Source organism: Lonchura striata, chromosome 4 (assembly GCF_050655825.1).
Source record: "Lonchura striata isolate lonStrDom1 chromosome 4, ASM5065582v1, whole genome shotgun sequence".
Classification (NCBI taxonomy): Eukaryota; Metazoa; Chordata; class Aves; order Passeriformes; family Estrildidae; genus Lonchura; species Lonchura striata.
In genome coordinates this window covers 60,592,765-60,620,759 of record NC_140706.1, presented here as the reverse complement: position 1 = coordinate 60,620,759, position 27,995 = coordinate 60,592,765, and the positions used below count along the sequence as shown (strand labels likewise).

At 46.7% G+C, this 27,995-nt stretch overlaps 3 protein-coding genes across 8 annotated transcripts in view; 2 read left to right on the top strand and 1 right to left on the bottom strand.

Annotated features, from left to right (window-relative positions):
• SLC10A7 (solute carrier family 10 member 7) overlaps nucleotides 1–21,282 on the top strand; it is a 160,877-nt gene extending 139,595 nt beyond the window's left edge. For 3 of the 4 annotated variants that reach the window (XM_085579252.1, XM_085579251.1, XM_085579255.1), the window contains one exon: nucleotides 143–5,154. In XM_085579252.1, the coding sequence (XP_085435378.1) occupies nucleotides 143–154 (12 nt within the window). In that variant the 3' untranslated portion in view covers nucleotides 155–5,154. Of the gene's footprint in view, nucleotides 1–142; nucleotides 5,155–15,218 lie in introns of those variants that run through there. The other variant, XM_085579256.1, reaches the window with a different exon arrangement.
• On the top strand, nucleotides 923–26,778 carry LOC110480942 (acrosin). 2 transcript variants are annotated; one of them, XR_014955200.1, is made up of 6 exons: nucleotides 6,998–7,475; nucleotides 7,812–8,077; nucleotides 8,315–8,460; nucleotides 8,941–11,647; nucleotides 17,535–17,625; nucleotides 23,010–26,778. XR_014955200.1 is itself a non-coding variant. In XM_085579210.1 (5 exons), the coding sequence occupies exons 2-5, from the start codon at nucleotides 7,315–7,317 to the stop codon at nucleotides 9,889–9,891; spliced, it is 1,524 nt and encodes a 507-aa protein (XP_085435336.1). In that variant the 5' UTR covers nucleotides 923–1,022; nucleotides 7,269–7,314; the 3' UTR covers nucleotides 9,892–11,961. The 2 variants fall into 2 exon arrangements, 1 of the variants encoding a protein (XP_085435336.1); XM_085579210.1 differs by lacking the exons at nucleotides 17,535–17,625; nucleotides 23,010–26,778 and adding an exon at nucleotides 923–1,022 and having other exon boundaries at nucleotides 7,269–7,475; nucleotides 8,941–11,961.
• On the bottom strand, nucleotides 16,782–25,426 carry REELD1 (reeler domain containing 1). Of its 2 annotated transcripts, XM_085579209.1 has the most exons (7): nucleotides 25,321–25,426; nucleotides 23,922–24,142; nucleotides 22,902–23,124; nucleotides 21,131–21,282; nucleotides 20,107–20,392; nucleotides 19,380–19,443; nucleotides 16,782–17,375 (listed from the first exon to the last, which is right to left on the bottom strand). In XM_085579209.1, the coding sequence occupies exons 2-7, from the start codon at nucleotides 24,139–24,141 to the stop codon at nucleotides 16,782–16,784; spliced, it is 1,539 nt and encodes a 512-aa protein (XP_085435335.1). In that variant the 5' UTR covers nucleotide 24,142; nucleotides 25,321–25,426. The 2 variants fall into 2 exon arrangements, with proteins under 2 accessions (XP_085435335.1, XP_085435334.1); XM_085579208.1 differs by lacking the exon at nucleotides 25,321–25,426 and having other exon boundaries at nucleotides 23,922–24,673.
• Nucleotides 26,779–27,995: the final 1,217 nt, after the last annotated feature.

Sequence of the window (27,995 nt, the reverse complement as noted above, 5' to 3'; positions counted from 1 at the left end):
ATGTGGTCTCCTCTTTGCCATATTCTTGCTTCAACCACACCATTGCTTGTGATCATTAGACTGCAGCTTCTATGAGGAGGCATTTTGACTTAAATTCCTCCAAGCTAACATGTCCTGTTCCTGTAAAATTCTCATTCAACAGAGAACACCCTGAGGGATGGTAAGGAATCTTCTGGAGTTGCATGGACAAGCTGTGAAGGACTAGAGAAAGCAATGCTGGGAAATGCAGGTTGGAGGCATTGCTCCAGGCAAGTCTGCTTTGTGCTGGCATCTAAAGCTGTAGCAGAGGTCATGAAAGCAGCCTTGGGATTGTTCCTCTTGCCAGAAAGGTGGAGAGTGAGATCTTCAGTGAGAAGTGAAATTAAATTTATTAGTGATTAAAAGGACAAGAGAGATGTGTTGGAAACAATGAATGCCAATGAGGCCTCTCTGCTGCTCCCCTAAGCAAATTGCAGTCTCGGTGGAGCATCAGTCCCCCAAATTGCAGTAATCAAGTCTGGAGCTGATGGGAGCATGAGTCACCACTTAATTTTCTCATCAGTGGAGGCCAAGTTTTAAAAATATTTTTAGATGCATTTCCACAGAGATTTCTGCCATCCAGTGACCTATAGAGTGACAATAAAATGAGCAATAGCTGCTGCTGAATCAGGTTTTGCTCCCTGCCACCTACCCTTCTGATCATAGTCAGGGGCAGGGAGGGCAGGTAAATCAAAGGATTTTGGAATTATTATGCAGAAAAGAGTCCTGCTGAGCTGATAAGAACACCTGGATTTGTTAAGTAACAAAATAACCAGTGAATTCTTAGGCTGCCTGGTAGGTTCAGATGAACTTTGTGTTGCTAGCCCCAGCCAGAAGCAGGTGTGAGATCAGGATCTGATTGTGATCCACGCTCCGAGGGACAGCCCAGCAGCTGCAGCCCATGGAAGAGGCTGTGCATCTCCTAAGGATCCCACACTTGTACATCTCATCTGCTTTTTGCCTGTGTTCAAAGCTGCCACCTGGCACAACCATTTGTCACCCAGGTAAGAAAAAGGAAAAAAGCTTCTGGGTGGCATCCTGTGTGGGAGGGCTACATCTAGTGTAATAGTCACAAAATCAAAGACTTGCAGACGTTGGCATGCTGGTGCTGGTTCATCTCTGTAAGAGAAAATTTACTATTCATGGTCAGTTTTCTTATTAAACAATTCCAACTTCTCAGGCAAATCAGCTGCCTGGAAAGGGAAGAAAATGGAAAGGAAAGACAATTGAAGGAAAGAATGAAATTGAAGGAGAGACAATTTCATTGATAGGATTAAAAAATTATAGAGGTCATGTGAGAACTGGCATTCTGCCAGGAGAAATGCAGGAAATAAAATTTGAGAGTCCTGTGACAATAATTGGGTATGAAATACTATTGACAAAAGTTTTTGTAGTTCTGTGCTCCCTCTGTTTCTTAGGATTGTGACTGCAGTCCGTCCCTGTTTCTATTCTTTCTCTGCTGCACAGTCCATACCCAAGATGTCACAAAATTGCTGTATTTCCCAGTATCTTCCCTGTGTAGTTTTGCCACTTCTTGTCAACACTGCTTGATGAAGTAAGTGATAAAATATCTTTTTCCTTTTTTTTCTCAATTTTAGCTTCTCCCAGTTAGCTGTCCCTAACTGAACCTGGTGTCATCATCAAGATGATGCTCTCATCTGTTCTCCAAGCTCTCTTAGAGTCCCTGTCATGTAGCCAATAAACCAGGGCAGCTTTCCAAGATGATGCTTGGGGAAGTAGAACTCAGCTTTTTGTGCTGACACTGAACAACTTAACCCGTGCAAATTACAGTTCTTGTGTTCTTTGTAGGGACTCGCAGCTCCCGTGGACGGGAAAACCCACATGATGCAGACCTGAAGCTCACTGCTGGATCCATTAGAGTCACTGTCAGTCCTTTGGGAAATCCCAAACTGCTGCTGACATATTTTGCCAAGTTCTCCAGCAAATTCTTTCTTTTTCTGTTTAATAATATTGATTCAAATTAGGGAGAACCTCTTTTTTTCTTTCTAAAAATTACCAAAAAAAAAGCCTTCTTGTATCTATTTTAGGTCTCTGTTTGCCTGAAAAATTAACTGTAATTTCTCAGAAGTGGCTCAGGACTACTATATTTGCCTCACACATTCATTCTGCCCCTTCCCCAAAACATACAGTCTTTTGAATACCTCACAGCAAGTTGCATAAAGCCCTTCTTTAGAAAAGAGCTACAACATCTATTTATCTGGTCCAATTCTCTAATAAATAAAATATATCCCAGAGGCATAATAGTGTGCTAAAAATAAGAGTATGACACAATTTGAGCCAGCTAATCTGGTAACTCTGTTTGCTGCAGCTCACGGAGTGTTAATGTGAGAAGCCTGTATCTTTCCAGCCCGGCTGGCTGTGAGCATCACAGCATGGATCTCTCCCAGAACCAGAGCCAAATCCCACAGTACTGTGCCATCCTGTGCTCACAAACTTCCTCCCTCTGGCCCCTCCAGGTGTAAAAACATAGGGGAATTGTGATATGTGAGATTTTGTGTGAGTCAGGGAGCAGAACAGAAGCGCCGCAGTCAGCAGAGCCCGACTTGTGTCATGTTTGCGATCAGGTAACGCCTGTTTGTGACACAAAACCTCTCTTATTATAAAAGGCATATAGAGTTATATATAGCTGCACTGTCACATATCAATGTCCCAAATAATCTCATGTTAATTATCTATCAGGGCGATATCAAAAAACCCAACAAAATTCAAATCTTGCTAGTATCAGTTTTTCAGATGATTTTTGGTGGGTTTTTTTTGTTTTGTTTTAAAGAAAGGTGCACAGTATGTGAGGAAAAACTCCTCCATGTGTATCATTATGTATATTAAATCTCTATCCTCTATGTTCCATAATTTGATCACGTATTTTTAGGAATATATTTTGCTTATCTAGCTCTATGCTTTCAACAGCAAACTCCCTCTGCTAACTCATCTTGTTTGAATTTTTATATTTCAATTGAATAAGAACCTTGAATTTTGGTATATGCATAAATATGCTACAGTATATGGCAAGCAGCAGCTTGCTATGTTTAAAAAATAAATTTAGTGAGAAGTTTCAGTATTTTTTATTACTAGTGAAAATAAAATGTAGTCTGTTAAGATGGCACAGTGATATTCTTTGAATAGATGCTACTTTGAATGTGGTTTTTTCCCCAGAAGCCTCAGTTTAGGAGCTTATTTTCTTAGTAACAAAATATTTGCTCTGAACAATCCCAGAAGCATAATACATTAGTAGAAAGAAAAGAGTATTTATAGCCAGTAATTTAGCTGTTATAAATTATGACTGTAAAGAAAGAGAAAAGGGTTCCTTTTTAAAACTTGCTGCCAGATTCTGGTACAGCAATGCTGAGTAAGTTATGTTCTTCTGATGAACAGTCAAGTCTTGAGTAGTTTCATTTAAGCATTTTATTAAGTTTTTTCTCAAACTCATCTTTTTTGTTCTGTTTTGAGTAGACTTCCATCTGAATAAAACTCTCAGTGACGTTTTATCCTACATTAAATTCCCACTGACAAAGAGATGAGAATTATTATTGATTTTCTCCAGAAAGATCTAATAGGCTTTGCCAAATAAATCATGCATATTCTAAGTGCGCTATTCATCTCTTCTACTGATTATTGCTTAAAAGCCATGATAGTTGTCCTTTAAAAATCAAAAGTCAAATCCATCCTTTGACTTGAAGTGAAAAATTTGGACTGGTGGTTGTTCTGGGCCTTATTATTGTTTGGTTTTTTGCAGTTTGGAAAATGAGAGGGTTGGCAGGCATGGATTCTTGGTAAGTGTGGATTCTTTCTAGGGAACTTGACCACTCCTACTTGACTGCAGGTGACTGGTTTATGTTAATGAGTAGCTCAGTTATTTACCCCTCCCCAGTATTATGGAACACCTCAAGTCTCCTGAGAAGCCAGAGCTGACAGTGGAGTTGATAATCTTCAACTTGGACACCCTTTGTGTCTGTGCGTCCTGTCTGTGTGTCAGGCATGGCCCAGTACCCTGACCAAGTCCCGAAATATTCCAGCATCTTCCACTGTTTCAGTTCCCTCTCTTCTGGAAGTTGTAGATCCTTTGTGCTTGTCTTATCTTTCAAGAATAAATTGTAGGAAATCAGTAAGTTTACTTAATTAGCTATTTGTTGATTTGAGTTTATTTGGTGCAGTCACTGGTGCTTCTGCAGCACACATTCCACCATCTCTTTGATTTTTTCCTAATTAATGGAAGAATCTGATCACCCACTTCCAACTAGTTTTTAAGTACCCTTGATAATTTTTGTTCTTGTTGTTTGGGAATTGATTTCAAGTTGAGACATGTCTCAACTAATTGCAGACATAATACCACAAAACTGTATGAATTAACAAATACTGTTATCTACCCTAGATACCAGTGTTTGTGCCCACACAAAGAGAATGCTGCTACAGGCTGAAATTAGAAGACAGAAACAATTTTGTTTATCCAAAGTCTGTATTTCTCTATTAAATTTCAAATCACCATGGGACATATATCCCATTCAAAATATAAATCTATTCAGCATCTACACCAAAAAGAGAATTTTCTATATGACCCTTTTGCCAGCAGAAGTTGTGGTTCTAGCTGATATTACTCAATCAACATGGTACGAGATTTCTCCAAATGTGTTGACTGCCGTGTCCACCTTGAAGGGAAAAACAACCAAAAAACAACCAAAAACAAAACAAAACAACAACAAAAACAAACACACACACACACACACAAACACAAAAAAAAAAAAAAAAAAAAAAAGCAAACCACCACCAAACCCCCAAAAAACCCCGCAACCCAAAACCAACCAAACAAAAAAATCCCTCAAAACAACAACAACAACAAAAAAAAAACGTCCTTTTGTCACTATAGGACACGAGAAAGCACAACATGAGCCACTGCGATGGCAAGGTAAAAAGGAAGAAGGTTTATTTCTTGACTCCAACTTTTATACTTTTCCAAAAGTGACAGTGGATTGGAGAGTGAATGGGCCACCTCTCCAAAGACATTGGACAAACCACCAGTACATCAACTTCTTCTACCCCCACGAAGGAATGCAAAACAGTATGTTGTTTATAGAAAATGTGTGGGAAAGTTTTCTAACAGAATGTAAACTCAGAAGTCTTTAGAAAATCTTAAGAATCAGGGCAACATTGTTTTAATTTCTCCTGTTTGTCACTAAAATGATGCATTATAAATTTGCCAAGTCTTGCAAACCAGCACAATTTTGTATTCTGGGCACACTATTAATTTTCACAGGAAAATATGTGTTTAGCATCACTAGGTCTGCTCAAACATTGAATGCAGTTATTTTTCAATATTCTCCATACATGAAATTTAGCTACCTTGTTTTATCAAAAAATCCAGCTCTACTGGCAAACAAACCAACTTTTTAAAAAAGCTGGAAGAAGAAAAGGGGAAGAAAGATACCCATGTATGACCTCTGGTGGTTTTAAGATTTACTTAGGATATTGTACCTTCATCAATGATTAAATGACTCTCCCTTTTCAAATGTATTGAGCCCTCATTTTTATGTGGATGCATATTACTACACCAGAAATTCAACCTCTCACTGAGAAAAAGGGTGATTATAAGAACAGGAAAACAACTCAAATAATTAAAACCAGTGCAAATGTAAACCTTTTGCTAACTCCTTGAAAGATATTGACAATCTGAAGAAGTGTAAACACATGGGCCTACATTTCCCAAAATCAGAAATTATGACAGATGCTCAACTGGCACTGACACATGAGGTAACCATCACTCTGGGAGGACAGGTACTCTCTGAAAACTGGGCACTTTTAATAAGATTGAAAAGAAAGCGCTCAAACACTGAGGTGTCCAAAAATTTAATTTGGTTTGTAAATACAGATTATGACATTTTTTCAAGTTTCTCATTTTTTCTTGTTTGTGTGTGTCTTTTCCTTGCTCTTTCTGAAAATAGAAAAAGGGGTAGAAAGCACTATATAACTAGAATAATATGTGTACATACACATATTGACTGTATACATCTGTATCAATCAGCAGGTTAATATTTAGATACCATTTTGATTGCATATTTTCTTTTTGTTTGCTTAAGGATCTTCAGGAGTTTTTCACAATATATGGGCTGACATGGAAAGCAAAGCTGGATTTTATCAGATATATCTCAATGCTTCTTAATACCAGTGCTTTCATCAGTTTTTTCTCTATGCCTTGTTCTTTGTAGGCAGCACTTAGCACTTCAGAGTCCTTCAGAGAGAGTGCTGACTGGCTGAGAAGTTGCCCTGGAGAGCAGGGACATGGGTATTTTCCATTCTAGATACATAGGCCAAAATACCACACATACATGACCAAGCTGACTTTTACTTAGGTACTACATGCTAGGAAAAGTCAGTCATATTGTCATATTTTAAAGAATGAAAGCAAAATTGTCCACCTTGCTGACAAATGGACCTGTGCTTTCCTGTGTGCCAGGGGCTGCGCACCCTCATCCTGCAAGCAGAGGTGTCTACAAAAAAAGCTGGAGAGGGATTTTCCACAAGAACAAGTAGTGATAGAGCCAGAGGGAATGGTTTCAAACTGAAAGAGAGCAGGTTTAGAATAGATATTAGGAAGAAATTCTTGACTGCGAGGGTGGTGAGGCACAGGCGCAGGTTGCCCAGAGAAGCTGTGGCTGCCCCATCCCTGGAAATCCTCAAGGCCCAGTTGGATGGGGCTTTGAGCAGCATCTGGTGTGAGGTGTCCCTGCCCGTGGCAGGGGCTGGAACTGGATGATCGTTAAGGTCCATTCCAACCCAAAACATTCTTGCCAGAGGCTGCAGTGCCAGGACGTGGAACCGGCTGCTCTGTGACATCAGCCCGGGGCAAGGCTGCGGCAGTGCTGCGGGCACTGCGGCTGTGCTGGTGCACGGAGGCTTTGCTCCCGCAGCTGCCACGAGCCACGGGCAGCGATGCTGCTGCTCGGTCTCCTGGTTCTGCTGGCCACGTGCCGGCCTGTGCCGGCCACGTGGAACACCTGCGAGTAAGTGGCCCCAGGCTCGGGGAGGGAGCTTGGAGCATTTTGGGGGCTCCCTGGAGAGCTTGTCCTCCGTTGCCAGGCCACAGCTTCCCAAACCCCATGGGGAAGCCTCAGTTCCTTGTGGACAGGCGCACACCCCATGGCCTTCCCTGGCGTGTTATCCCCACACACCTCGTGGGGAGCTTCTGCTGGAGCAGCAGCAAGCCATGGAGCAGGATGGAAATGGCTTTCTCCTTGCAGAGGAAGCTGTGGGCTCCGGCCCTTGACTTCTGATGAGGAGCGAGGCATGACACGCGTCGTGGGTGGCAAAAGTGCCGAGGCAGGGGCCTGGCCCTGGCTTGTCAGCATCCAAGATACCTCGGTCTCAGGCACGGGGCATCTGTGCGGAGGGTCCCTCATCAACGCACGGTGGGTCCTCACAGCAGCCCACTGCTTTGCCGACTCCAGGTAAGGAGGAGCAGGAAACAGGGATATCCCCACAACATCAGACGGTGCCCTGGCAGCAAGGGCCATGCACTTCTCCCATCTCATTTCTTTGCAGTGTGCCCAGTGCCTGGGCAATGCAGAGCTCAGCTGAGAAATTGCTCAGGAGAAGGCTGGGCACATTCCACTACTCCCTAGCAGCCCCCAGCTGACATTCCCAGAGCCTGAGGCGTGCTAGAGCAGTCACTGCCTCCATAGTGCTGCTTTCCTCTCTGCTTTGGGAAGCAGAAGGCTGGTCACTGCTGGGCTGCCACAGCTCCAGGCTCTGCTCCCTCTCACCCCTCTCTCACGTGCCTTCAGGAACATCAGCACCATGCGCCTGCTGATCGGGGCCACCCAGCTGACTGAGCCGGGCCCTGGGGCCGAGGTGCGCCTGATTAAGCGGCTGCTGGTTCACAAGGAATACGGTTCTGCCGACCAGAGGAACGACATCGCGCTGCTGGAACTGAACGAGCCCGTCCAGTGCAGCTCCTACATCCAGCTGGCCTGTGTGCCCAACGCCACGCTGAACGTGGCACAGCTGGAAACCTGCTACGTCGCTGGCTGGGGTGCCACTACGGCAAGATGTGAGTTGCCAAAAATGGAGGGCAAGCTCGATACACTGGGAAGGTGGGTTGGGCTTCCTGACAGCAGAGGCCAAAGCCAGAATCAGGCTGCCTACTCCCTAAAGGCAGACAGCAGGGACAGAGAGCTCCAGCACCTCTGTAGAGACAAAGCCAAGCCCTTTGTAGGGAAGGGGATCACCCCTAGATGGGGAAAGTGGCAGTGAGCTGCTGGGTCCTCATTCCCTTCTGTGCTCACAGCTCAGAAATCAAGTGATGTCCTGCAGGAAGCCAAGGTCCACCTTATCAATGTCCAGATCTGCAACAGCAGCGAGTGGTACCAGGGGGACATCCATACCCACAACTTGTGTGCTGGCTACCCGGAGGGTGGCATCGACACCTGCCAGGTAGGAGCGTCACTCAGTGACAAGTCACTCAGCCCCCAGCCGCACAGGCAGCACCGCCCCAACACAGCCCAGCCCCTGCTTTCCCCGGCCAGTCACTCTCAGCCCTGGCTCCTCACCTTCGCTGGGGCTTCCCACCCATTCCCTGTCTGCAGGGCATAGCCCAGCGCTTCCCTTGTCTCAGAGGCCTGGCACTCTGCCGAGAAAGCCCTGCTAGTGCTCTTGGCAGTCTGGGGGTCCAGATACCAATACTGGAACATCTGTGCTCTGCACATCCAGGATCATTCTGCAGAGCTGAGAGAGAGCCTGACTTCATAGGCCCCCAACCCACTCCCAGCCAAGCTTCTGGAGGCTCCAGCACCTGAGCAGAGCCTTGCTCTGCTGGGAATACAGCTCTGGCAGGGGCTGTGAGAGAGAAGGAAGCAGCACCAGTGCTGACAGGGGCCACCAAACACCACCTTAATCCTCTCTGGTTCTCTGCAGGGTGACAGTGGGGGTCCACTCATGTGCAAAGACAACAGCGCTGACTTCTTCTGGGTTGTCGGAGTGACCAGCTGGGGGAGAGGCTGCGCCAGAGCAAAACGGCCTGGAATATACACTTCTGTTCAGCACTTCTATGACTGGATTCTCATCCAGATGGAGCTACTTCCACAAGTAGAATCTTCTCGGGCATGGAGTCATTATACAACCACCTCACAACCCTGGACTCATCATACGAATGCCCCATGGCCCACTCAGAAGCCATGGCCAAGACCACCTTCCACTTATAATCCATGGCCGAGACCACCTCCCACTCATAAGCCATGGCCAACAACAGTGCCTACTCCAAGGCCATGGCCAACAACAGTGCCTACTCAGAGGCCATGGCCAACAACAGTGCCTACTCCGAGGCCATGGCCAACAACAGTGCCTACTCAGAGGCCATGGCCAACAACAGTGCCTACTCCAAGGCCATGGCCAACAACATCTCCCACTTATAAGCCTTGGCCAACAACACTTCCCACTCATAAGCCATGGCCAACAACAGTGCCTACTCCGAGGCCATGGCCAACAACACTGCCTACTCCGAGGCCATGGCCAACAACATCTCCCACTTATAAGCCATGGCCAACAACACTTCCCACTCATAAGCCATGGCCAACAACAGTGCCTACTCCGAGGCCATGGCCAACAACACTGCCTACTCCGAGGCCATGGCCAACAACATCTCCCACTTATAAGCCATGGCCAACAACACTTCCCACTCATAAGCCATGGCCAACAACAGTGCCTACTCCAAGGCCATGGCCAGAACCAACCCCCACTCAGAAGCCAACTTCGATACCCACACCAGTGGAAGAAGTTAACAACTGCCCATTTCCACTCAAGAAGCTGATGGAATTCTTCACTCAGATCAAGGAGCTCCTGAAGAACCTACAGGGAATCCCAGTTTGAGCAGGAGAATGGACAGGATCCAGTGCAGGTTGCATGGGACTGTGACTGTTTCCTGCTGAGGCAGCGCCTGCTGATCCAAAGGCCGCCTCAGTGCTGAAGGCCTGCTCTGTCCTGCCCACGTTGCTCCTCTACACATATACAAGTGCTGATGTTGACTTAGTTACTGAAATAAAGTTGCCTATGTTTGCAGTTAACCATGCTTTCAGTCCAGTTTGGTCTCCTGGGCAAGGCAAGGACTTCCTTGCCCAGGATCTGCAAAATGAGGCTGCCTCAGACCACTTGGACACAAAGAGACTCACTCTAAAGGGCTGGAACTGTGGTCAAAGAGGAGAGTGCTCAGAGCCACCACAGGATGGAGAAGACTGGCAGATCAAGGCTAGGAAGAGGACAGGAGGAGACAATGTCACATGCAGAGACACCTTGGGGAGGGACATACTGAGGCACAGAAGCTGGTGACTGGGGCCTGACAAAAGCCTTAGCTAACAGAGCAGACCTGGGAAGCTCCTGAGCACGACAAGCAAAATTTCTGACTGTCACAAAGACAGGGAGAAGCTGAAAGGAGCTACAATGTCCTAAGGAAGAACATGATTTCACAGGTAACAAAGGGATTGATGTGTGAGGTGGCCACACCTCAGAGATGTTTGAAGGAAGAGTTGGGGTCATTCTGGGGAGAAGAATCTGGTAGAAGCAGAAGGACCCAGGAAACCACATCTGTAATGCCATGGAAGGCCAAGGTGAACTAGTTAACAGCGCCTGAAATACATGGGACAAATCATCTGTTCACAGGTGGGACAAGCCTTGGATTCAGGTGGAACAGACAGCAGGGAGGAGAGAAGGGCAGAGAAAGAGAGCAGCAAAGGAAGATGAGGGGGATGTGTAAGCATGGCAGATAGGGAGAAGGGAGGATCAAGGAACCAGTCTCACAGACACAAGTGGCATCCTTGCCTCACATTCCAGGTGCCACCACTGCCCTTTTCAGTGTGGGCCCAGAACAGCACTAGCCATTGTAGACATCAAGGACAGGGAGCCTCCCAGAGGATGCTGCTGTGGCTGACGTGGCCAGCATGGACTGTGCTGCATCCATGTTTCCTGTGCTTTGCACAGGAAGGATGACACTGTGTGGGTATCTCTGGCATATTTGACTTGTGCTGCACTGCTCGCCTGCCATGGCTGTAACCAGATTGGACATGTGCATGCTGTCTGCAGGAGCCATGTACTCTAGTGGGTGTTTTTTGGGAAGGCCACACAGGGTGTTTTCCTGCAGGCTGTTAACAGGAAGTTCTGGAGCCCCTGCAAACAGATGGGCTAGAATAATGCTGGAGAGGGATTTTTTTACAAGGGCAAACAGTAAGGGGACAAGAAGGAATGTCTTTAAATTGAAGGTAAATTTAGAATAGATATTAGGAAGAAATTCTTCTCAACCAGAAGAATTCAGTGACTTCAAAGCCACAGTCAAAGCAAATGTCACAACCATCTCCTCCTCAGAGATGGAAAAAGCCTGTCACAGTCATTACCCTGACACAAGCACCTACCAGCAGCTTCGAACTGCTCATTCAAATGCCAAGTGACAGGCAGATGTTTCCAGTAAGAAATACAGCCCTCTCTGAGCCTTTGGTTGCATCACCCACCAGGACAGCATTGCCTCAGCCTTCTCTGGCTGGGGCTGTGACCTGCTGGAGTCGCTTGAGCTCAGCCGAGCTCAGCTCTGACCATGGGGCCCAGACAGACCGTGTGGCACTGCTGGAACTGGAGAGAGGTTTGATTTTTCTTGTCATAGACGTCTTCGTTAGGAGGAAGCTGTCATGAGAAGGGGACATAAGACAACTTACACCCTGCCTATTGTTTTCCCAGCAGCGTTCGTATGGTGGATTTCTAGAAGAAAATATCCCCGCAAACTGCAATTGGGAATTTAAAATAGCACTGGGGGGAACTGTGTATGCTGTGTAGTGGCTTGATAATTAAGACGGAGTCTAAACCCTGCAAGCTGAGATGCAAGCGCGGGGAAGGATTACAAACCCTCCCTCCGCCCCGGGCTCCCCGCCATCGCCGGGACAACGCTGCCCCCTGGCGGCGGCCGGCGGGACCGCGGGCGGGCGGCGCTGCCCTGGGCAGTGCCCGGGGATGATCCCGGGGGCGGCCCGGGAGCGCGGGCACTGCGCGATCCTTCCCGGGAGCGCGGGCGATCCCTTCCCGGGAGCGCGGGCGCCGCGCGATCCTTCCCGGGAGCGCGGGCGATCCTTCCCGGGAGCGCGGGCGATCCTTCCCGGGAGCGCGGGCGATCCTTCCCGGGAGCGCGGGCGATCCCTTCCCGGGAGCGCGGGCGCCGCGCGATCCTTCCCGGGAGCGCGGGCGATCCTTCCCGGGAGCGCGGGCGCCGCGCGATCCTTCCCGGGAGCGCGGGCGATCCTTCCCGGGAGCGCGGGCGATCCTTCCCGGGAGCGCGGGCGATCCTTCCCGGGAGCGCGGGCGATCCTTCCCGGGAGCGCGGGCGCTGCGCGATCCCTGCCCGGGAGCGCGGGCGCTGCGCGATCCCTGCCCGCGGCCGCGCCTCTGACGCCGCTGCAGGCAGCCGCTGCCTCTGACACGTCGCGTTGGTGCTGCCTTACACACTGGCAATTACTGGTGACACCTGACTTCGACTGGGTTAAATATTTTCCCACTCCGGGCCGTGTGTTTGCACAGGAAGGATCAGCAAGTCACGTCTGCTGCCGTTCCCTCTGCACCAGCTGCCCGATGTCCTTGGTACCTGGCCGTCAGTTCTTAATGTACATCAACATGCGCTGATATACAGCCAGCCTGATCTTTGACTCACCTTTGGAACAGCAACACATTTTCTCAACAACAAATTATACTTTGACATTAGAAGGTGGCAATCTGTAATGGATATTGCAATCTGAAGATTGAAAGAGACTATCTGTGATCTTTGTCCTCAGCCGAGCAAGCTGGAGTCTCTCTTCCCTCCTACACATTATTTGATTGTGGGACATAACCTTGGGATGTACTAATAATCATTAGTCAGAGCTGATGTATCCGTAACGGGCCTGCCCTGCTCAGGGAGGGAGATGTTCTTTAGAACAGTAGTAAATCAGCAAAACATGCACTTAAATATACAGTAAAATGTGGTTTGAGACACGGTCCTTCATACATCATGTAACAAAATGTTTTATTGAGAGAGTCACACACAGTCTAGTGAGGAAAGAGGGCTGCCAAGACAAAACCTGTGAAGGGGAAACAGTTCAGTGGCAGGAAGGGGCTGGGAGGGATCTCTGAGCAGCTCCTGGTCCAGGGGAAGTATTGACTCCCCAAGTCTTTCTCTACTCCCCAAGTCCTTCTCTGCCCTTTCATAGCCTCAGACAAGCTGGCAGGAGAGAGAAGGGAAGGCACAGGCAGGAAAGGAGCCCTGTAGAGCTGTCCAGACACAATGAGCCTTAAAGGCCTGGCAGACACAGTGAAAGGGTCAGCTTGCCAGGAGGAGTGAGAGATCCGTTCTGCTGTTCACCAGCTTTGCAGGTCAGGCTGCTACTTTGTCATTTGGTTTTGCTGCTAAGCAGCTGTCTTTTAGGAGCTGAATGTTGCAGGAACTGTTAGAGCATCTCCTTTTCTTTTTTTAAACAGGCATTTGTCATTATTATTTAAATCTGAGTGAATAAATAACACATGCATCTGCTAAATGTTTTACTCTCTGGGTTCCTGACCTTGCTGCTTTGCCTTCCTTGGTTTTGTGGTGCTGAGTAGTTGCAGAAATTGTGCCAAAAGGGCTGGCCAAGCCAGCCAGCCAGATTCTGAAATGCCTGGAGCTGCATCCACACTGATCTGGGAGAGCCTGAGCTCACACATCCCTGCTGACTGTGATTGCTGGGCCCACAGGGCCCTGGGGCTTCACCTATGAGTCCTGTCACCCTTCTTGCAGCTGGCCAAATCAGCGCATGTCTGGCTTTTTTTGCTTACTAGTGACAATTCAACCAATGCAAGAAATGTCTGTGATATCCAAGCTTTGGATCCGCTGTCTTGTTTAGTGCAACCTCTTCACATTATATTTTGTTAATTATATATTTTTTTTCTTGAGTAAGGATAGCTCAAGCATTGCAATAGCCATAGACATTTTTATCGCCAAAACTGTGTTTGATGCCTGTTTGGCTGGTGGAGAGATAAGCTCAGGATAGGTGTGCATTAGCTGCTTTCAGTACTTCTGACCCCAGACCGTGTCACTTCACTGAGGGATGACAGCCTGGCGTGGGCTGAGCTGCCCTGGAGGAACTGCAATCCCCAGTTCCAGCAGAATGTCTGTGACCAGCCCAGTCATGCACCTAGAGAGGGAAATAACGAAACTCTTTCACTTCTCTCTCCAGTAAATATTAGAATGGTTTGTGCCTTTGTTTTTCTAATTCTGACATTTTTTCCTCAGAAATCTGTTACAAGTGTGAGCACAGAATAATTTCCATATAAGGCATGTCAGTTAAGAATGGGGATATTTGAATGGGTTTCCTTTTAATGACTTAACCAGTGCTTGTGTTTTTAATAGCTTTTAGAAGAGATAATACCTCCATTCCTCCTGTCATGGCAACTACAACAAACAGAACATCATTCAGAAGTCAAAAAAAAGGTACAGGCACTTTAGTCTCAGCCAAGAGAGCCACAGAGTAGAAAAACTCATTACTAATTCAGAGGAGCTGAATCCCTCAGAGCTCACCATTACTGGTCTTGCAGTTATTAATACTGGAGCACATCAATTTAGCAGAAGGCAGAGTTTGGCAGAAGGCAGAATGGTATTGAAGTGTCATTCTCCCAATCAAACACTTCTATGAGGCCTTCCCTTGCTCTAGTCAGCCTAGAGAGAAGCAATGCTGGGTTGTGAGGAAAGAGCTGAGGAGAGGAAGGTTCTGGTTTTATAGCCAGAGCAGTCTGGTAATATTAATCCTAGAGAAACAGTGAAAGAGGCCATAGGTATTTGTAATTTATTCATAAACAGCTATGCCATCATAAGAAACTTTTTAAAATAATATGTGATAGTTCTTTAAATATTTAAGCATTTGTTGACCTATTTTCTCAGTTAATTAGGATTTTTTTTTTTTTTTGGCTGCATTAGCAATGACTTGAGTGCAGTCTGTTTTAGTCACTACACAGTTCAGCTACACTGGGTTACAGAAACATGATTTCTTTCTAAGCCACATGACATGGGAGAGGAATGCCATTTTAAGTGTCTAGATGTGTGCTTAAAAACCTGGAGATTTACTAGTAGGTAGGGCATAAGTTCAATTAGCGAATATAAAACCATTCACCTGGCATCCTTCTGAGTCCTAAACCAAACTTTGTATTTTCAATTACAGAACTACCCTTGTTTTTTCTGCAGCAAAGGGTGCAGCTGCCCTTCTCTTCAAAGTGCAGAGGTTACGAGCATCAAGCTCATCTCTGCAAGCTGCATTTGTGAGTACACTCCTTTTCTTCCTCATTTCTTTTGCCCAGGACTCACTGGGCCTAGAAGTGAAGTTGATAAAAATTTGTCCATGTGTGCAGCACACATCACAGTGCAGCAGTATGGTCAGAAACCAGCTCTTTCTGAATGCTAATGGAAGGCACTGTTAGCAAAAGCTGCACTCTGTGCATTGTGCTGGATCTGAAGCAGGAGAACTCATGTCCCACCTGTCTGCTCTGAAGTCAGTGGTGAGGTAAGGGAGGATGTGAGAGCAGGGCTTTGACTGACTACCCAGCATGGAGATGGGCAACTAGTTGGAGATGGCCACAGAGCCCTCCTGACAGAGGGGAAGTTGTCACCAGGAAGGCTGGGTGAACCATCAGAGTCCTGTCATTATCTGCTTGGTTCAGGAGGATTGCTGTGGGCTCTGATTTAGGCTGCAGCACCAAATATAAGTTTGTCCCCCACTACATGGCTTGGGAATGACGAGCTCTAAGCTGATCCACTCTAGAAAAGGACACCAGAGGGGTCAATTCCTGCTCTCTGAAAGGCTCTAATATGTACATCTCAAGAGGATCATTATCAGGTCTATTCCTGGCTCTTTTAAAGCTGTAGTAAAATAAAACTTTACCCTTGCTGTTGTCACCTCTCCTTCTTAGGATGTGCCCAGGATCATGTTGTTTCCCAAGGGTTGCTTTAGGGGTCTCCTGCAGAAAACCACAGGGTCAGAGAGAAGTTTGCACAAACAAGGATGCTGTTAACTTCCCATGCAGCCTTTGCAGGGCATTTCCAAAGTGACCTGGGAAGAGTACTTCTCAGTCCGTGTTTCTGCACAGTGTCACTGAGCTGACTCAAAGTAAAAGACTAAATAAATGTTGGCTGTCAGGCTTCAACACGCTTCTTCATCAGGTGCAAATGGACAGGAAAGATTTTCTTCCATTTGCACCTGATGAGAAGGCATGTTTCTCCCCCAAAAGCTGGTGTCTGCCATCCTGTGTTTCACTCCATGGATCAATTCAGCATTCTTGGGATCAATGTTCTCCACTAATGAGTTATTGCTTTTTATTTTCAAATTGAAACTTGAAGTTTTGTGGCAAATATTTGTCATCCGAGGGATACCAAGTACACAGAGTCAAGCCTGTAAGCTCTTAAATGAGAAAGGTTGGGTTTGTAGTTCCTAGAAAGAAATATAATACTAGAAACTTTTTTTTCTGAGATTAAACAGGAGTCAATACCACAATGCAGAGGAAGAATTTCTATTTTTGCCTACACCCTTAAGGCAACAGAAGAAGAGTATGTCATTGCCACAGTGACAGCTAATGAGCAGATATACAATATTAATTGCAGTAAGTGTAACACACTGAGCAATCTATCAGCTTCAATCTTCTCAGCAGCTGTAGTTTAGATACATTGCTAACACCTCTGTCTGAACTGGCTGCTTTGGGTTTGTTTGCCTGTATGGCAGCACAAGGAGGGACTAAACCACCACAGTCCTCTTCGCGCTGCGCGAGGGGCTGACCCAGTTGCACTCGGCCGGCACCAGCACGAAGCTGTTGTCCCGGACCTTTCGGAAGCGCATCACCTTCCCGTTTCCCGTGATGGTGAGGATGTCGGGCTCAGGCTCGCTGAAGGACACCTCGGCCCGCTTGTGGCAGTGCTGGGCACACACGCAGCGCGTGGCAGCTGCCAGCAGCAGCCCCAGCGCGGCCGTGCAGACCAGGAGGATGCCAAGTTGGGCTGCAAGGAGTCGGGTTCCTCTGCCAGGGCCTTCCCCTATCCCAGGAACAGCAGATTCGGGAGCTGGTCTGGTCACCCATGGCAGGGTATTCCCAGCTGCCTCCTGCTCATCCTTGTCCTCCTCACCCCTGGTGCCTGCTTCCTCTGGCTGTGGTGCCAACTCTCTTCCTGCCATTTGCCTTGATGCCGAGGACAAATTGCCAGCAGCGCTGGCATCACCAAGCCAGGCTGTGGTTGCAGCGATGTCGCCCAGGTGAGTGCGTACGTGCAGGGCAGAGGGAGATGCTGTCACACGTAAGGAGGCTTTCAAGATGGTCCCACTCTCAGTACTGCCCTTTGGAAGCAAAATCATGCCAAAATGTGCAGTGAGGGAAGCAAAAAGAGTTTTGAGTTCTTTCTACCTACCTCATGGAATACTTCAACTCTATTTCTAATGCCCTTGTATCCCTCTGGCTTTATATTAACTCTTCTCTATTCCCTGTTTACTCGGCAGATTTTAGAAAATGAAGCAGATGCAACCCTGCTTGATCCACACCAGAATTGCCGTGGAGGAACAAGACACCCCAGCTGGTCCCAGGAGAAAGGTAGGGTGGGTTGGAGGGGCAAAGGTGAAGGAGAGGAAGGTCACTTATAAGTCTAACTAAATGTCTGCAGTTTCTGTTGTGGTGGTGGTATTTTTCACAGGCATCATTATCACAAAATGATATCACTTAAACAATTCCCACCTTGAATGGCATCAGGGTCATGCTGAAAGGGCGGGTGTGATTTTCCCAGCCAAGCTGTGTGTGTAGGCTGTGTGTGGGATTCAGTATTGCCCTTCTGAGGCTATGGAGTGGACAGACACGGAAGACTTGGGATGGCCTTTGCCATCAGCAGTTTTGGGGCATTCAAATATAACCCATAAACTCTCCCCAAAGCCTGTCTTGCTTTCTCAGTTTACACAGCCAGTCTGAAATCTTCTGCCCCTCCACCCATTTTTGTGGGAATGTAGGTTCCTGCCTGGGCCTGTTTCTGGGCACTGTCTGGTTCCATGTACCTTATTTTAACTGTCACAAAATGCCAGCTGCTTCACGCCAGTTCTGCAGCCCAGGCTTTGCTGCAGGTATCATCCAAGACTAACTGGGGAACAAGCATGTGATTTAGGAGGCCCACAATGAATTTTTCCATTCCCACTATGCACCTGATCCCCCATCCAAAATCTGCAAAGTGTACTGGAGTTTTTAATTTGGCTCCACTGAGATTTGGATCTGGCTCTCAGTAGCTGGCACCTCTCCAGCCTGTCCAGCCCAGCAGGCTTTTTCACACATCCATTAATTACACCAGAGAAACTCTCACCCTCTACCATCATTAGTGATTTCTAAAGCTTCCTGGGAAGACAGTGTGACAGGAGCACAAAGCTGAGGTAGGAGCCCTGGCAAGCTGTGAAGCAAAGTAGTGGAGGGTCAGAGCATCCTTTGTGGAAGGGATGGTTTCTGAAGGTGCTATTAAAATACAGTAGTAAATAGAAGACTTTCAGTGGCTGAACTGCAAACTGTAAAGTGACAGGCTGGCAAAGTTAGAATTGCATGTGTATGGATCACTTGCCCTCAAAATGCAAACTCTGTACTGTAAGGATATGCTGCAGGACTTGGGACTTTGGGATAGAAAATGGAACTGCTCACAAGTCCTTGCCCTGTCTCAACTAATTTTTCCTTTCTTTTCATACTCTTCCCCATTCTTGCCTAATTTCTCAGTGTTTTTGTTTCATTATGCTTTTCTGATCTTGCCTTGTACAATAACTCTTCCTTCCCTTTGGTTTCCATCTACTGCCAGTTCTCCACTTCTCTCCATGGCTTCGCCAGGTGCTCATGGTATACATCTCTCCTTTACTTGTTCTCTGTCCTCTGCTCCTTCCTAAATATTTCTGGCTCATTCTGTTCTGTATGTCCCCTTTCTCTTTTATTTTTGGTGAGATTATTTCTCTTTCTCCTTTGGCATTTTGGAAACCAGGTCTAGCTCTTTCTTCTCCTTGTATTTTTCTTCTCTCCATCACCTGCATAGTGGACTTACCCCATTAACTTTGTGTCCTGTATCTCTAAGCACACATATTTCCAAGCAGCCTGTAGTCACATCTACATAAGGGAAAGCAATTGTTTTTACAGTGGGCCTCTTAAAAACCCAGGCAGTGGGCTCAAAAAAAAAAAAAAAAAAACCAAACAAAAAAAGCTAGAAAGATATATAAACCCCAATTTCCAGTTAAGGAAAAAAAAATTAAAACTTTCAACAGTCTCAATGTAGTTTTACTCACTTATGACACCTACATGGGCTGCTGGAGCATCCTCCTGCCCCTGGTTCTTACCTTCCTGTTGCCTGTACACATCAAACACAAGTGTAGGGTGGCAGCACTGGCAATGCTTCCTGCACTGAAATATGGACAGAGGAAAGGCAGAGTTAGCAAGTGACACCTGTGGCTCACACTACCAAGAAGTGCTGCTCCTTAGAGCAGTTTTGGGAGGCATGCAGTTAATGTGGATCATACAACCTGTATTTTGAATTATGCCTGATCATTGATTCCTATCCCCATCATTTTCGCCCACAATATGAAATGTTGCATGAAAGCTCATGCAGCTCAAATCTTCTAAAACTTCTGAGCAGACATCCCCAAACCCAAATTTCATAATTTCTTTGCATCCTTTATTTTCTCCTTTTCCCTGCAGATGGAGAAATAGGTCTGCTGAGTTCACTGTTTCACTGAATATTTGTATGCACTTTCAGAAAAATGTTACAACAGTCGATAGTTTTTATCACATCTTTCCCCCGCCTGGCCAGTCCCCCACTGTGCTGAGCAACACATTGTTGGGTTCTTAGGTGTTTTGGATTTTCTCCCTGTCGCTGTCTGTCATGTGCAATATCCAAATGATTATTTCTCAAAATCTCAGCAAACAAACACCCTCTCACCTCCCCCAGACACCTTCCTACACTTAGGCGCCTTCCTACATTTTCCTTGTTCATCTGCAGGGAAACTATTACTATTTTCCTTCCCTACAAAAACTGGAGAAACAGCTTTTCCTACCACCTAGATTTACCCATTGAAGGTGCTGTTGCTGGAGTCATTGTCCTGGGAGAGGGAACCTTGCAAGGCATCCACCATTCCAACGTCTTGGGTAGGAAAGGACAGCTCCAGCCCCTGGCCTCTGGACCGGATACTCCTGCTGGACACAGCCCGCAAAGTCCGGGCCGGCTGTTTTGGCTCAGCAAAGGGATGAGTCTCCGACCCCACACCAAAATCTGGCTCTGGTGCTGGTGTTGCCATGATGCCAGTGGGGCTGGCAGGCAGCAGGGAGCCAGTGGCAGCTGCAGGAGAGAGGGGACCTTGGCCAGCAGGGAAAAAAAACAAAAATCAGGGAGAGAGGAGCAGAAGTCTATTGTCTTCGGTTTGTTTATTTCAAATCCCACTCAGGTTTGCCAAGAAGGTTTGTAACAGTGACTCTTTTATTTTCATGTCACTTATTTTTAAGAGGGCACCCACATGGAAACTAAAGCAGCAAAGCTCGCTGCCTATGTAATAGTCAAGTAAAATAATTAAAACTCAGCCTTGGTGCCATGCCAAAAATGCTGAGAAATAAATCTGATTTAGGTATAAGTAAATTCTTGGAGCATCTTACTGACCAGAGGCTGCATAAATACAACTAAATATATACCTGGAGGACAATAATCACATTTAGAGACAAATATGTTCCTCTATTTAGGCAACATTGCTAATTGCACTTCCTTCTCTTCAAGAGCTGAGGTTTTAGGTAAAGTATTTCAAGATTTGCATTGAAATCATAATGCAATGGCCTTACGGCATTATGGCACTGGCAACCCCATTTAACTTTCTGGTGCCCTCCTTGTATCTGGCTCCTCAAATACTGGCCCACACCTCAAATACTGACCCATACCTTCACTTCAAGGAGCTCACCATGGCCATCCCTGATCTCGGCAGACACAGGAGTTAAATGGGTCTGCCCAGCTTGTTTGGGCCACTTGTGTTGGAGACTTGGTAGAATAAGCTGTAAAACTACTCTGCAGGAGGTGTTGGTAAGAAACAGCAAGGTCTGCTCACCATACCTGTGGGGTGAGGGTCAGCTGCTCTCTGCAGGGGCATGGGGGCTACAGCATCGGGCTTCTTGTCAGCAAGAGTCTTGTTTTGCCCTCCCTGAGCCACAACAGCAGATTCAATCTTTGCCCAGTAAACAAAGTATGACTGGACTATGGAGATGCTGTTAAAACATAATCAGGCAAGAATTTACTGGCTCTATAGCATTAGTAAAACATCTGACTGTTCGTGTAATCACAAAGACTGCTTTAATCTGAACAGAGAACCAATGCAAAAGTATTTTAAAGGATTAGTCTGTTGTACATTTTCTATTACAAATAAAAGATACCAAGTCCTATAAGAAAGATGTGGGGTAAAGAATCACCACTCAATAAATAATTAAGTTCAGCCAAAAAATGTGTGGGAACTTAAGCAAAAAAAAATATTTTAAAAAGCTGTATTACATTCATCATGTTGATAGAAATACATTTGTAAAGTTTGGACTAGCTCTGCTTACAATCTTCTGTAGGCAGGGAAACAACAGTGGTATTTATTAATTAAAACAAGCCAATGTAACTTGTACAAACAGCAGAATAGGTAAGGGGAAGAAAAAGTCTCTCTTCTCAGCCCTCTGATATTTGAGCCTGCCTAATCCTCTGCTTTTTGTCAGGTGCCAAAACTGTTGGCCAACCTTTAAGTTCACCCTGAAAGCCTTATTTAAGCTGGAGATTTTGGGAGAATTTCAGCTCAGATTGCTCAGCTGCTTCTGAGAATTATCTATGGGGAAACCAACCTAGGTTTTCCTGTGCCAGATGACACTTATGAAACATTTTTAAGCCTAAAAAGGCATTTTTCCAGATGCTGTGATGGGGTAAAAAGAAAGAGTCTATCAGATATCAGCTCGGAGGGTCAAAAGCCAGACATGAAGGAAGTATCAGAGTGGATGGCTAGGACTAGGTCTTGTTGGGATTTGTTTAGGTTTATTTGGGGATTTTTGTGAGTTTAATAGTATTTCTTTAAACTTTAATAGTGTTTTCTGATTAAAGCAATGGCCAAGAATTGGACATTCCAAGCAGCAATATTTCTGTTTCAATGAATTTTTCTTGAATCATGATGACGTGCTCCAGCCACAGCACTCTACAGGACACTTAGGTTTTGGGAAGCAGCCAAGGATCTGGCCAAGCAGTTTCTAAGTGACTTTGTAAAGTTAAATATAACAATTTAATATCTTTTGAAATGAAGAGGCACTGTACTTCCTCTAAGGCAGTCAGTTAGATGATGTTTCATTTCATTCTAAATCATCAGAACCAAGGTATTTGGACAGTTTGGGGCTTTGGTGCAAAACAGAGATGCCAAGTTTTGACACAGTGCTCATTCTCTTTCTATTGTGAGTAATTCTGTTTACATGTAACTTTTTTTAAAAACTACCTCTTTTTTGTCTTTTTTTTTTTTTTAAGAAGTAATATACAAGATTATCCTGTAGGCAGGGAAGTCCTATGGGCTGTATTATTTACAAAGACAGGCAATATGGTCACAGTTCTCTCTTTATGCCTTAACATTTCTGTTCCCTAAAATGCTTAAGCTGTCATCTTCCATTGCATGTATTCTGAGAAAACAGTGACCATGTAAATAAAAAGCAGCACTATGCAGCATATATTAATGGTGATTTATGCACCAGCTGGGATACTGTTGCAGCATTTGGTAAGTATTTATCTATATTGGGTTCAAGATAGAAAACCACTGTGCTGGACAGCCTGTAACTGAGAAGACACGGATTCTGATTAGGAACCAGCATGTCCTTACAAAAACTTGATGTCTCCAATGGATTGGTCTGGTGCTTTCCATACAAAGGACAGGTTTCTTTTCAGTGACTTATCTGAGTGTGTGACAGTGTCACCTTCTTCAAAACAGGTCAGCAGCTTGGAACCGGGAGGCAGGAAGATGAATGTGCCGGCAATTTCGTTGTTGGACACTTTGCGAGCTTGCAGCATAAAGCCCATGTAATCCCGGGTGCTTCTTACTGTCACTTTTGGAAGACAAAACACAGGACACAAAGGGATTTGTCTTGCTTTTATCTAGTGAATTGCCTGCAATGGATTTCCCAGAAAAAACCTTGGGCTACACTACTGAAAACCCCTTACTGTCTTTGTCCTCCTAGTCTGTCTTGAACATGTTAGATACAGAAGGCCAGACTTTTACCTTTGGTTTTCCAATGTGTAATTGCACACAGGATTTGCCTGCGACTTCCCCCCATCCTTCCTTGAAGATAAGCTGTTAACCACATTGGATCAGGCAGCATGCAGCCATTTTTATGCAAGGAGGTTTGGACACCACTCTGTATGTACGCAAAAGCTCATGTTCTGCTCTCAGAGGGGTTTTGTTTTGCACAGGGATGAATGGGCAAGTGGCCAAGCTGGGGAATGGTGCCTCTCAGCTCTGTCTGCATCTGCCTGAGGAGCAGCAATGACGGGGATGTGAAATACTGCCAACCATGCCCAAGAGTCAGCTGAGTCACCCAGACCCCTTTGAGTGGTGCAGAGGGGCTGGGAAGGTGACTTTACCCACTGGAGGTGCCTCTCACGGGCCACTGCATGTAATGAGGTCTGTCGATATGGTTGAGACCCAGTTGAGATAAATGAATCCCACCCAAAGTACCCAATGCTGCAAACAGAATTCCTCTGTAAATATGTCCTTATGGCAAGAGAGGTGTTGTAGCTCACTCGGAGCAGTTATCTCTTCCCAGACCTTGCAGAGATTAATTCCATCACTTGAGATAAGTTACTGTGAATTTTTCAGATGCAGGAATGAGAAGCTGTTCCTTACCTGGCACCTTGTCTCCCGGGAAGAAGAAGGACATGTTGGTGTGGACAGTGACGTAGTTGCTGTTGGAGCTGTGCAGCTGCACCCTCAGGTGCCTGGGCATCATGTCGCTGCAGGCGGAAAGGCTCGCGCCCTGCGAGAAGGCGGCCGCGTAGGAGACCAAGCACAGGGTCGTGCAGGCCCAGCCAACAACAGCAGTGTGGGCTCTCCCGCCACCCTCCATCCTACAGCAGGAAACAACGTGGAGTTGTTCAAAGCTGTGGCTTCCCAAATGGTGCCATTGATTTATCTGATCTCCAGAGGCACCCTCCCCGCAGTCTTTAAACAAAAGAGAGTAAGTGATGTCTGTGGCACCCGGAGCTACTTTGGGAATCCACGGCATTTACATTCTGAAGTGAACTGTTCAGGCTGGGAGAGGGAAGAAGCCCCCACAAGAGGATGTATTTCTTGTCAAGCTGCCCATGGAGGGTGCAGCCAGAAAAGATTTGCTCTAAAAAGTCTTGTGGGTTTTAAGAGGAGCAGGCTCTGTATAGCCACACTCAATACCCTCCACCACTCCCAGCCCAAATGTACAGCCTGATCAATAGGGGAAACAGCTGCCCCTTGGACCTGCAGAGCTGCTGCAGGCCCCACATATGGGGCTAGTGCCCAGGGCAAAGCCTGTCCCTGCCTGCCATCATAGAGCCATGTCCCTGCAGTGACAGCAAAAAACACATTTCCAGATTGAACAGAGTATTGTGCCATTCTGCTTTTTCAAAATGTACTTTTCAAAGTGAAAATGAAGGGTGAGTGTGTGGCATTTATTGTAATGGATATCACAAAGCAGGTGCTTCTGATTTTAATGCAGCGCTTTTTTCTTTTCAACATGCCTGCCTTAGATGTCATTACACTTAGAAAATGAGTAAATGTAAATAAATCAGAGGCAACAGAGGCTGAGGAAGTCTAGCTTACACCTCCCTCTCAAGCACTTCTGAAACTTGCCAGCTGACTAATGAAGCACCACTGCAAGCAGAACAATTCATGCCCAGACTAAAGCAGCAAGCAGATGGATGCAGTTTAATCTCCCGCAGCCAAGCATCCTGCCACTCCAACCAGTTGTGTGCGAGAAGATGCTCGTGAGAATCAAGGAGCCGTTGCTGACTCTTCCAGCCCTGCTGGACCAGTAGCAGGATGTCTCCTCGTCATGGAGCCAGCCTCCCTTCTGGGCACACCTAAGCAGTCCTTGCTGGGTAAGATTTCTCGCCGGAGCCCATGGAAGTAGCCCCGAGCAGCAGCTCTTTCCCTTGGGTGCTGCCCCGGCTGTGCTGTTTCCCATCCCGCCCTCCTGTGCCCATCCCCGCGGGGAGCAGCGCTGCTGCCCGGGGCTGCCCGGGCTCAGGCTGCCGATGCCGCCGGCGCTTACCTTGGGACACGTTCGCTGCCGGGCTCGCTGCCACCACTGCCCTGCCAGCCTGCGGAGACCCATCCTTTCAGGGACCTCCTCGCCTGCTCCTCTAATGGGAAGCGCAGCAGCTGTTACTGCTAATACCCACCACCACGGCAGCTCTCTGCCAGTGCCCAAATCCTGCTTTAATCATACTCGGTATTTTCTTCACATCCTACCCCGTGTTTGTTTGGGGGTTTTTTTGTTTGTTTGTTTGTTTTGTTTTGTTTTGGTTTGGTTTGGTTTTTATGTGTGTGTGTTTGTTTTGTTTTTGTAGGTTGGGGTTTTTTTGTTGGGTTGTTTTTTGGTTTTTTTGTGTGTGTGTGTGTGCGTGTGTGTTAGATCTCCAAGTTTCTTCAATGAAAACAAAGGCAAGTAGTGCGGAAGGAAAGGGGAGACCCACAGCAAATCATGAGGTTTGTGTAGGACACACTGAAACTCCTTTGCAGAAGTGCAGGATGATGGGACTTTCTCCTCTGTTACCCTCCCCACACACACATCCCTTCTTCCATACTGAAGCAAAGCAAAGCAAAGCCACATCAACTCCCCAGCTCCCTCCATGTGCCCCCAGCAGTGTGCCCTGTCTCTCATGCTTACATGTGATTAATTTTGGCAGTAAAAGCAGAATTTTGCTATAAAGGCTGGGAAGGTTCATCCCATGTGCCAGCCTTGCCAGAAAGAGTCATCAACACCCCACAAATCCCCCTAAGCTGGCACAGGGGACCAAACATGTGCTAAGTATGACTGTCCCCTGGCACATGAGCTGTATTCATGACCAGGCTGTCAGCCCTACTCCTTGCCCGAGCTTTGCTGCAGCTGTGCTGGCAGTCGGTGGCAGAGCTGATCCTGTCCCCTGTCACTGCAGACTGCTCTGGTGATCAGGGCTCTCTGATGATCCTGCCCACTGCCACCAGGCTCACCCTGCCAATGGCTCATTTCTGCCGGTCGTGCCTTATCTGCGATCCTGCTTGGGATCTGACCACTGTGTGAGTCTGTCCAGAGGGGGCATCCTGGTGACTTCTGCCTAGGGCAAGCCCCAGAAACTGGGGACAAGTTTGCAGATGCTTCACTTATTAATGTTGTTCCCATCAGCCTGCCTCCTCTACAGCCTGTCTTTTGGAAGAGACACAAAATGCCAGGCTGGCACAGAGGTTCTGCTGCTGACTGACATCCCAGGTCTCAGCGGTTAAACGGGTTGGAAAGTATGGAAACTGGTGGTACTGGGCTCTCATCAGCCTGCTCTTCTCTGCATTTGAAAGACGCCTTGAAATCACTGAATATCAAGATATAATGTAAGTCTTGTAGTTTTCTTTACTCAGGGGAAGCAGAGCATAGTTCAGGGGGAGAGAGGATAAGTTTGCATTCTTGATTCTGTTCCAGCTTGTAATTGCCCATCCTTCATGCACAAGTGAATAAATTTATGCTGTATTGATGATGAATCCTTTCCTGAAACCAGCTAGTCCCTTATGGTTTTTTCTTCCTAACTTATTCCTAAAATCAGTGAGGAAAATTTCTCCACTGACTCCCACCTGGGAGGGAAAAGTGAGGGGAAAAGAGGGAAAAGTGGCCAAGGGCAGAATCTGAAACAGCAGTGTTTGGTGTTCCCTGGAGCACAATGCAAAGCTATGGAGAGAAGAGGCTCAAACAGATCCAACCCATGTGTAACAGCAGAGGACGTAGGGCTGGACTGAACTGTCCATGCTGACTCTCAAGGCTGCAGCAGCCTCTGGCAGGGCACGCTGCTGTTCACAGGTTCAGCAGCACCAGTCAGATGGCACTGCCTGGACAGTGTTAATTGCTGGGCTGATCTGAAATACGGCATTACACAGCATTCATCCTCACTGCCTGCTCTCAAACACAGGAACTCTGTGGCTTCAAAGCCACAGTCAAAGCAAATGTCACAACCATCTCCTCCTCAGAGATGGAAAAAGCCTGTCACAGTCATTACCCTGACACAAGCACCTACCAGCAGCTTCAAACTGCTCATTCAAATGCCAAGTGACAGGCAGATGTTTCCAGTAAGAAATACAGCCCTCTCTGAGCCTTTGGTTGCATCACCCACCAGGACAGCATTGCCTCAGCCTTCTCTGGCTGGGGCTGTGACCTGCTGGAGTCGCTTGAGCTCAGTCAGGCTCAGCTCTGACCATGGGGCCCAGACAGACCGTGTGGCACTGCTGGAACTGGAGAGAGGTTTGATTTTTCTTGTCATAGACGTCTTCGTTAGGAGGAAGCTGTCAGGAGAAGGGGACATAAGACAACTTACACCCTGCCTATTGTTTTCCCAGGAGTGTTCATGTGGTGGATTTCTAGAAGAAAAGAAACCTCACAGACCACAGCTGGGAATTTGAAATAACACTAGGACAACTGTGCATACTCTGTAGTGACTTGATAATTAAGATAGCGTATAAACCATATAACTTGAAATGCCACTGATGAGTGCACAGAAGGATTATAAACCCCATAACATCACAGGTTCTGTGGTGCAGAAACTTTGTCCTTCTTGCAGGCTGTTTCTACATCTCCACATCACCAGGGCACAACAGGGCCAGCAGACGTGGAGCAGGTGCAGTGGAGATCAGTATGTAATATGGGCATGGACATAAGAAACTCAGAGCTGACACTCCAGAGCAAGCTGGTTGCTTCATTGACAGGTA

Bases quoted from the DNA above. Each gene is read 5' to 3' on its own strand.
- LOC110480942 (XM_085579210.1), top strand. From the start codon at position 7,315: ATGACACGCGTCGTGGGTGGCAAAAGTGCCGAGGCAGGGGCCTGGCCC. The intron at 7,476-7,811 runs GTAAGGAGGAGC...ACGTGCCTTCAG, and splicing joins CACTGCTTTGCCGACTCCAG to GAACATCAGCACCATGCGCC. The intron at 8,461-8,940 runs GTAGGAGCGTCA...GGTTCTCTGCAG, and splicing joins GTGGCATCGACACCTGCCAG to GGTGACAGTGGGGGTCCACT.
- REELD1 (XM_085579208.1), bottom strand. From the start codon at position 24,300: ATGCCGTGGATTCCCAAAGTAGCTCCGGGTGCCACAGACATCACTTAC. The intron at 19,444-20,106 runs GTAAATCTAGGT...TCCATATTTCAG, and splicing joins AGCAACAGCACCTTCAATGG to TGCAGGAAGCATTGCCAGTG. The intron at 17,376-19,379 runs GTAAGAACCAGG...TTGCTTCCAAAG, and splicing joins TGTGTACAGGCAACAGGAAG to GGCAGTACTGAGAGTGGGAC.